Consider the following 9961-nt stretch of genomic DNA (forward strand, 5'->3'; position numbering starts at 1 on the left):
TGAGACACCTTCCCAAGAGGTTCTGCTCCACTGCAATGCAGAGCAACAAGGGCTGAAGAGGCCCACAGCCAGGAGAATCATTACTGGCACAGAAGGAAGAAGAGCTGGAGATTCCTCCTCACTTTGAGGGCAGTGGAAATAATATCTTGAGTGCACCTGACAAAGGCAAGTTAGAAATTAAGCCAGGACCTGGCAGAGAAGTGGACGGGGCTAGGAGGCCATGAAAAATACGAATATTCATTAAGTATCTATGTGCCACCTAGCAATACAACAACAGCTTAAAAAGGCGGCGGTTGGGGGTGGGGGGGAAGGTGATGAAAACAGGAGCTATGGCTCACAAAAATGCAGTTCGACAACTGAAAAAGCAGCTCAAGAACAACAGAAAGTGGACTTGAGATTAATGCTGGAGAGGGAAAAAAAGGCATCTCTTCTTCCCAATGTGTATGGACAAGCCTGGAAACAGATCCAGGGTGGGCTGAGGGGCAGAGCTCCCATGGTGAGTGCCTGGAAAGGGCAGGTGCCGCACGAGCACCACTGCCCATCTGCTGGGCCCTCTGTGAAAGAAGCCAGCCCTTGTAAAGGAGCCGAGCCAGAAGCTCTGGTTCCCGTCTGGCAGGGACTGGAACTCAGGGACAGAAACAGTGGGAAACACACAGGCATCAGCTGATTCAAAAGTGTGGTTATTTCCACACGCAGATCCAGATGTTGAGGGTGAAGCGGGGAAAACCACTTTTGTATTCTCCACAGTGCCTAGGACAATGCTTCGCATGGGTCAGGAGGGCAAACAAGGTGTGTGAAATCTGAGAGGAACCAAAACTACTTAGCTGTGCAGGTATCTTAAGATACGAGATAGAACCTCTCGCCCTGTAACCAACACAATAAGTTTCTTTCTCTTCTAAAGTCAAAATGCTATTAAGCCCTACATCCCATGTGACCTCAACTTAAGCCCTAAATCAACAGACACTGCCACAGGTCTGAGGCCCTGTACACAGAATAAAAACTGGGGAGGGCAGGGGCAGACATATAGGAGCAAGAAGGAATTTCCCTGCCTCATTAGCCTGCAATTTCCAGACTCATCTAGAAATCCTAGCAGTTCCAACGTTTGGGTTGACTGGGGGTGGGGGTGAGGAATAAAAAAAAAATCCCAGGTGAATGGTAATTGGATTACCCAGTTATGCCCCAGAGTCAAATAGCTGGAAAAGGCCAGGACAGCAGGGCCTGATACGGTTAAAATGACACTATTTTCTAAACCAAAAATTGAGACACTTGGCTGATAAGACAATGGGATGGAATATTTTAAATTGGGGTTGTCCTAGAAAAATTGGGGACATATGGTGGATTTAGGTCGGTAGCTTATTTCACAACAAGGGATCCTCTGGGTCCAATATGCTAATGGAAAGGGATTAAAGATCTGGAATGGGAGATCTAAGGGGGAGAGCTGTCACTGATTTGTTAAACAGGAAAAGGAATAGAAAACTGTGTCTCTGTAGACAGCAAGGCAACAAGGTGAACATTCTAGGTATGGAGCAGGAAGGAAAGGAAAGTTGATTAGAACTGAAACTGTGTCAGTGAAATCTGTTCAGGTCTCAAAAGCGGCCTTGGGGGAGGGAGGGTGAGGACTGTGACGGTGGAGTATCACCGGCACAAACTGGTATCCAGCAATATAGCAGTCGCCGACTAGGAGTTCTCATCACTGCAGGGTCACCGTTAGTTGGCAACCTGACCTTGGGCAGATTATTTCCCTCCCTGTGGACTTCAATTTAACGACGGAATCTCACAGGTCTCTGTTTTTAATGTAAAGAGCCCACACAATACAATATGCCTTCATTTGGCATGGGAAGGAGAGAAAACGCTCTTCTAAAAATGGAAGAGAGGAGGACACAGAACAGCTTGTCCCTTTCCATCCAATTAAAAGCCTCGTGAGACTAGATTAAAAACAAAACTCTCCACCGAAGTCGCAGGCCCTCCAAGATAGGCAGTCGCCTACCCAGAAAGTAGAGCAGATGCCAGCAGCCCTGTCCCTAAGCGGACCGTCCATCCCCGGGAAAGCGCCGTCCCCGGAGGACCGAAGCGGGGGTGGGGGCGTGCGGGGACACAACGGAAGCGTTGGGCACGCCGAGGGTGACGCAACGGCTGCCGGGGGAGTGAGGGGCAGACAGGGTCCCCGACGAGGCGGGGGAGGCGCAGGGCACCTCCCTGGCGCCGGGAGGGCGAGAGTCGCAGGCTGGCACGGCCTGGCAGCCGAGTAGGCCCGGGCCGGGAATGGCACCGGAGGGCGGTGGCCGTTGTCTGGTGCGACCAGCGTGGGCCGCAGGACCCCTCCGGGCGAGAACCCCTCCCCCGCCACGGACACTGACCTGTCCAGGGCCCGGCTGGGCCTGGCCGGGCGGGGCCTACGCAACCCCTCGGCCGGGCGCCGCCTCGCGCGGGGTCCCGGGCCCGGGCGGGCCGCCTCCTCTCCGCCGGGAGCCTCCGAGCCGGGGCCCGGGGCTGCCGCGGCGCATCCGACCGCACCGGCCGAGCCGGCGTCCACAAAGGGCGGCAGGGGCGCGAGGCCGGGGTGGGGGTGCGGGCGGCGGCGGATTGCGCGCGCGCGCGCGGCGGGCGCTCTAGGGCTGCAGCCGCCGCGGAGACAATGCGGCGCGTCCCGGCAGGGCTCCCGCGGCCGCCTCCGCCGGGGGCGGGGCGAGGGGCGGGGGCGGGGCCTGGGCGCGCGGGGCGGGGCCTCCAGGAGGCGGGGCGCCAGCGCGGAAGCTGGGCCGCGCGCTTCCTTTGTGCGGCCGCGCCGGCCCCGCCCCCGCGGCGCCCTTGGGAAGGCTCCGCGAGGCCGGTGGCCGGTTAGAGACGTCAGTTTGAGGTTTAGGGAGGCAGGCGCCGCGCCGCGCCTCGCGGACTTCCGCCCTCGCCCCGTCAGAAGTCCCCAGTGCGGTGATGGACTGTCGCCTGGCCAAGTCGGAGGCAGGAAGAATAACGACTAGCACTAATTGAGTGCTTAATTTGTGTCAAGCCCTACATGCTCGCGCTCTCCTCTCACTTAAAAGAGTTCACAATAACCCCACAAGTAGTCATTATCCTCCCCACTGGGAACTAAGTATCAGAGAGGTTAACTAATGACCAAAGTGCCCCAGTTACACCTCCATAAATGGGGATAATGCCTCCTCTTTAGGCTTACTATGCAGGTTAACTGAGGGCATTTACACAAATTGCCTGCAGTGCCTGGCACACAGTTGGAGCCCAGTAAATGTTACTTCTTTTTCTAAACCACGCTGGTTTAAACTAAACTGTGGGGAAGCACCTTCATTCAGTAGACGTGCTAGAGCTTGTGAGACCTTCACAAGCCCCCACCCCCCCACGCCCAGCTTCATGCTGAATAGATGATCCGAATTTCTCTCTCCATGCTTGACTTCTATTTCCAATATTTTCTCATATCCTTACCTTTCTTAGCATTCATTCATCCCCCCATCCCTTTCCCCACAGGCCTCATCTCTCTTTGTTTCCACATTTTACATTTATTTTATATTCCCTGTTGGTTTACTTTGCTCTCTTTTTCTTTCCCTCTCCCTCCGCCCATTTTTCAATGCCTTCTTTCATTAATATTCACATTTCCTTCCCCTTTCTGTCCTTACATTTCTTACACTTGTATTTTGTTCTATAAACATGCCCACACTACTCCCTACCTTTATCCACTTCAGTAGTCCCTTCTGGAATGCTGTATGCCCAGCTCCACATGTCCAGGTCCTACCTCTCCTAAAGGTCTAGACTCAAGAAAAGTAGCTGGCAAACTTTTTCAGTAAGAAATCAGATAGTAAATATTTTAGATTTTGTAGGTCATGTGGTCTCTATTGCAACCATTCAACTCTACTGTTGCATCAGGAAAGTGACCACAGACAACACTACATGCATGTATGTGGCTGTGTTCCAATAAAACTTTATTTGTGGACACAGACTTTTGGATTTCATATAATTTTCATGTATCGCAAAATATTCGTTTGAGTCTTAAAAAAATTTTTTAATGCAAAAAACCATTATTAGCTTGTGGGCTGTAGGGATACTGGTAATATGATGAATTTGGCCCTTAGGATGTAGTTTGCCAACCTTTGCTCTAGAATAATGCCACTTTACCCCCCTGCAATCTACCCAGATAATCTCTACTCAGCAGTAACTTTTCTCTCTTACTTTTTAAAGCACTTACCCATAATCTTTCTATGACATTTATCATATCTTTTACTGTATTTTTTTCCTGTGCACTTCTCATCTTTTCCAGAGGAGCTTAAGCTCCTTGAAGGTAGGGTACAGACCTCCTTTCTCTGTGGATTACCTCCCATTTCACAGTGCTCTGCACAAAGCAGGCATTCAAACATAATACAGATGGATATTTAAATCTTGGGTGGTTGACGGTTGTTTCCACAGTGCAAAGCTTACTTTTCTCATGAGATAGAACGTTAGGAACAGGGTGCTTTGTTATATGTGTATCGTTTGGACTAGATTTCAGAAAAAAATTTTGAGAGTTTTATAGACAAGATGGAGAAAGGAAGGCAAATGTCAGTTCATTCAGAGATTGTTGGATAACAAGTAACTGAACAAAGACTGTTGATTACCACCAACCTGCAGACAGGGCATATGTCTTCAGTCAGGTCCTATTCAACATTTCTATCAGCAAATTGGCTAAAGACATGCTATATAATATACAGATGGCAAAGTTAAGCAGAGGCGTTAGTAGAATGAGTGACAAAATTCAGATATAAAACATTCCTCACCCACCACTTATTCTCTCTGTGCCTTGGTTTTCTTATCTTGAAAATGGGCATAATAAAGGTTTCAGCTTCAGAGAATTACTGGCAGGATTAAGTGAGGAAATGCATGTAAAGCTGGCAGAGAGGACTCATTAAATGCTAGCTATTAACTGTTACCATTTTCTGGTGTGCCTCAAACTGTGGGCTAAATTCACAAGACACCATTGAATGGACATAATAACATTCTGGCTCACAATAGACACTGTACAAGTTTGAGATGGAGGGGACCTGAAGTGATAGCAGTTCATGTAAAAAGAAACCACAAAACCAGAAACCAAAACCAAGCCCAACCCCTCTGGGATTCACAAGACACGGTGCTCTGTGAACCAAGGGCATCATTCCCTTGGGTTGGGGGAGTTAACATGGGGTCATAGGTGCAATGTCCTGATGAAGGCAGGTAAGGGCATTACCCCTGAAGCCAGAATTTTGGGGCTGCCCTTTCTTACCTGTGAGACCTGGAGCCTTTCATTTCCTCCTCTAAATAATGGGGACAGTAGTAATGATCTCTCAGGGATATCATGAGTGAGCAAAGGAAAACACAAGTTGGCACATAGTAGGTGTTCAATAAATTTTAGTTCCTCTCTACTATACTATGCAGAGCTCTGCCTCTTGGAGGGCTTATAAAGCTAGGTCTAGGTGCCAACCTTGGGTCACTAGCACTTTTTTATATTTGGAATTAATGTGCTTCATTTGGGGGAATCACACTTTAAGAGAATTCATGGAAAGGTGGAATGTGGCTAGACAAGAATGATCAGCATGGTGGAAATGGGAGGTCTTGATGTGTGACAGGTAAAAATTGAAATAAATCTAAAATATTTAGCCTGGAGATGTTTTTTTTCTCTCTCTCTTTTTTTTTTAATGGGGGGGGGGGATGGGGAGAAGAAAGAGACATGATAACTGTCTACACACACTGTAGGAGATGGACTCCATTGCAATCCACAAGACGGAATCACAGCCAGTGGTGGGAGTTCCAGCACAATAGATTTTGACTTAATTTGAAAAGCCACTTTCTGATAATTAGAGCAAACCCACAGTGGAATGGGCTGCTTTACAAAATGGTGAACCCCTTTTCATTGCAATTTGCCAAGAGAACTCTGATCTCCTCTCTTTTAATTTTTCGAATGTTCTTTGCTTTCCTTTGCTTTTCTTTTCCTTGATCCCTCTTCCATTCCTTATAGGACATTTATAACTACTTTGCCCCAAAGTTCTTTTATTCTCATTTCTCTTTCTTCCATTTCCAAAACCCCCTTTCTCTTGTTCTCTCCACCCCCACTCCCAGCACATTGAGTTCAACAATGGAACTGCCTCCCTGAATTATACGTGGCCCATGGCCCAGAATGTCATCGAGATCTGGGCCAAGATGGCTGCACACACTGGCAGAGAAGGAAAGGAAAGTGAGGGGATTGCTGTGGGGGCAGAGGTACCACCGTGGTTCTCCTGTCAGGGTAGAGGGATCAGTGGAGCCTCCTGAAACCCAGGGCTTAGAGAAGCCTGACTGCCACTGAGCGCTCGCTCAGTGGGGGAGCCCAGGGCAGAGCTGCCTGTTCCTTCAATGAGGCTTTCCATGAATCCCCTGCTAGCTCCCCTTAGGCATTGCCCTCATCTGTGTGCTATGCAGCCGCCTTGTCGTATCGCCAACTTCAAGAACACTCTCTCATACCAAGCAGAGCAGAGGACTGAGACAACTGGATCCCTGGGTGAACTCTCAACCTAGCACATGGCGGCAGTGGATACATCTGACAGCAGTGACAGGCCGGCCTCATCTAGAACTTTCAATTCTTTCTCTATCCTTTTATACCTTCTGGGTCCCCTTTCTTTATCCTTGCTTCATCCTCTCAATCCACTCTCTGATCCCACCTACCCAAATTCTTTCTTGCCACTTGGGGTTTATAGTTTCCTTCCCGTTCTAGAGGCCCAAGTGCAATGTGCCAGGGGGTGGCAAGGAGGGCTGACTCTCTTCCCTCCCCCAAGGGCCCACTACACTTCATACCGTGAGCTGGGGACTGCTGGATGTTCGGGCTCTTGGGCACAGTCAGGCCACCTGGCATGGCAGTGACGATGGCTTGCTGATGTGGTGATGGGCCAGACCGAGTCTCCGACCCACTCTTCTCCCCAGGTACCACTTCCTTCCAGTCATCAGGGGTGCACTGCTGGGGCTGTTGAAGGACAGGACAGATATGATTTGCTCATGAATTGTCTCTGCCTTTCTGGATGTGTCCCCTGTTTCCGTGGAGCTTGGGAAGAAGGACATTAAGATTCAGCCAGCCCCAAGTTAGTGAGAGGCCCCTTTTCTTTCCTGGAGTACTCAACAAGGACTTTGATGCTCAGCCCACACAGATACACATCCCATTGGGGGCCATGGGATGGCCTGAGTGGTGACCTCCCTCTCTGTTCCCTGGGCCTTGGGATAGGCTTACTCACCACTGGTGAAGCAGGCTGTAGTTGTAAGATGACAGCCGAGGCATGCTGGAACCTGCGCTGAGGGGTGTGGGCCAGGCCCTCGGGATATCCGTTGTGAGCCCCAGTGTCTGGTGTGGGAGGGGGACACTGCTGAGAGCTGCCAGGCTTGTGCAGATTGGCAGTGGGGCACTGGAGAGGCAGGGTGGGTGGGACTGGACCTAGCGGCATGGCATGGGCTTCTGGGCTGGGTTGCAGGGCCAGGCTCGGAGGGACCGAGGCCAGCTGGGGATGGGATGGGGCTTGGAGCGCCGGCCGTGATGGCTGGGGCGGTTGCTGCTGCTGTGATGGCTGCTGCTGCTGCATCACAAACTGGGGCTGCAGGTGCTTTGAGGACGGTTGGGAGAGGAGCTGGTGCGGCTGCAGCTGAGCATAGGCTGAAGAGGGAGAGGCCAGGTTAGGTGGCATGGCTTGGCCTGGTCTTCTACTGTGTCCCCCCATCTGCGCCCCCTCCCACATCCATATAAAGAAGGCTCTCCAAACTCAATGTTCTTGCTTTCATCTCTTTCCTCCTTTGCCAAGAGCTTAGCCTGGCCATTGCTAGGGCCTGACTTTCTCTGTTTTTTTTTTGCTTTCTTCCTATTCGGAAACACTGGGCCCTTGGCTGGCCCTCAAAGCCCAATGCAAAGCTCACCTCCTCTGTGAAGCCTTCTTGGATCATTCCAGCTGTTCAGAGAAACCCTGGATACTGCAGGGTGATACATTTTCTCTCTCCTCCATGCCCTGCACTTGCTTTGCTCCATGTTTGCAACAGGTGCAGCCCATCACCCAGCCCAGCTCTGTAAGGATGGCTGTTAGTCACCCTCCTGGCTCTGCTCGAGCCGGGCCCCCTCCAGGGAGGGCCTGCTGCACACATAGTCCTCAGACTCTGGCGGGAGGCAGCCTGGGCTGGACCACAGTTTCCTCCTGTTACAAGTGGGGGACCTTGGGCTAGCTGTTTAACCTCTCAAGGCCTTAGATGTCTTGTCTGAAAACCAGAAACAAAAAAAGCTCTTGCCCAGAATGTTGTAAGGATGAAAGAAAGAAAGAAAAGAAACAACACAAAAAAACTGTGCAAATAAAATGAGAAAAATGACATAATGTGAACAGCACAGTGCCTGGCACACGGTCACGGTCAGTCATTTAATTTGTATATTCAATCATATCATTAAAAGTGTTATTTCAGTCTTAGCTTAGGTTCTGAGTGTCCTGGGCTTACCTCTACCAAAATGACGTGTATCACAATGGATAAGAACTGTTTCTTAGCTATCTTCCCTTACAGGTCATGAACCCCTGATGATTGGAAACAATCACGTATGGCTTTATCTAGAACCTCGTATGATACTTAATAGTAGATGAGGGCTGAATAAATAAATGTATTGTCATGGACTGGGGTTCAGGGGTTGCCATTTGCTCCTTGCCCTTTCTTCCGTTTTTAGCCAGGCTGGCTTGTGGAGGTGAGGATTCCTATATTTTCTCATCATCCTTCCAGTGTCCAGCTCATGCCTTATGGACAGTAGGGGTTCAGGAAATTCAGCTCAGAGATTGGGTGTTCTCACCTTGCTCACTCTCTGACTAGTGGCATCCAGGCTAGCTTAGCATGAGGGCCGCTCAGTTGGACTGGTCCTGCCTAAAAAAGCTGTCCTTGGCAGAGACTCGTATAGCTGGAGGGCCGGCAGAGAGAGGCTGTGCTGTGCAAATACACAGAGGACCACGGCTGGAAGCTCGCAAGTGGATTTTTACAACCACAGGCTCCAAGCCAATGAGGGGAATGCCAATTCTGGGTCCTGAGCTGACATGTGAAAGGATCCTGTGACACAGGTGCAAAGGAAGCAGACTGCACACACAGTTAGGGGAAGCACCTTCTTTCTTAAATTTTGTCTATATTACACATAGGTTCCCAGCTATCTCATCACAAGCCCATGTGGAGTTTCAAGCAGAATGTCAGCAGGAATGGAAAGGAGAGGACAGAAACAAGAGGTGTTAAAGCGACACAAAATGCTCCTTGGTGACCTACTGTTGGAGGCAGAGGAGGAGGGTGTATGGATGGCCCTGGATGACGGTGAACTGTGGCAGAGAGAAACATGGACGGTAATGAGGTTTTGTGAGAAATGTGTGGGGCTTCAGGTGATGGTAGAGCATCCAACTGGAAATGCCAGCAGGCATTTGGTGATTATAAATTGCCCCTGACCCCAACCTGAGCTTTGTCTCCTAATTTCACCCTGAACAGCTCAAAACTTAACAATCAGGTAAAGACTGTTAATCAGGCAAACTTAGTAATCAGGGATTTTTAAGATGATCCTTGTTAAGACACCCAAGAGATACTGCAGAGGCCATGAAGTGCCTGGATAGGCTCTAGCAGTCAAAAAGATCTGCAGATGAGGGGAAGTATCACTGAAGACTCAGGTGAAACTTGTTCTCCCTTATCCCCAAACCATGAATTCCTATCCTGGGAACAGAGTCCATCTAGGGGCTGCTGGTTTGAGCTGAGAGCTGGAGATGGTACAGGTCAGAGAGGCTAAGAGGGTCAGAGGCTTGTCCTGCCACCCACTGGCTATGTGGCCCGAGACAGGTCCTTTTCCTTCCCAGGACTTCAGGGTTTTATCTGTGAGACAAGAGGTTTGGGCTAGATGATCATACAGTCTGATGGGGGCAGGGTGGCTATCATAGGAAAAGAGTTTAAAATTCAGGATTTATAATGTGGAAAAAGGAAGTTTAGAGTAGGTTCTAGA

At 49.9% G+C, this 9961-nt stretch overlaps 1 protein-coding gene across 6 annotated transcripts in view; it reads right to left on the bottom strand.

Annotated features, from left to right (window-relative positions):
• The window catches only part of PHC2 (polyhomeotic homolog 2), a 113540-nt gene that overhangs the window by 20565 nt on the left and 83014 nt on the right, over positions 1–9961 (bottom strand). For 5 of the 6 annotated variants that reach the window (XR_015140103.1, XM_086335217.1, XM_086335215.1 and 2 more), the window contains exons 8-9: positions 7215–7627; positions 6784–6949 (exon numbers count right to left, since the gene is read on the bottom strand). Coding sequence is in view for 4 of the 6 variants with exons in the window: in XM_086335217.1 (XP_086191343.1) it covers positions 6784–6949; positions 7215–7627 (579 nt within the window). In the remaining 2 variants the exon portion in view is untranslated. Of the gene's footprint in view, positions 1–2357; positions 2669–6783; positions 6950–7214; positions 7628–9961 lie in introns of those variants that run through there. The other variant, XM_086335224.1, reaches the window with a different exon arrangement.

This window comes from Bos grunniens, chromosome 2, assembly GCF_055505025.1.
Source record: "Bos grunniens cultivar Pamir isolate PY7600 chromosome 2, Bosgru_T2T1.0, whole genome shotgun sequence".
In the NCBI taxonomy this organism is placed as follows: Eukaryota; Metazoa; Chordata; class Mammalia; order Artiodactyla; family Bovidae; genus Bos; species Bos grunniens.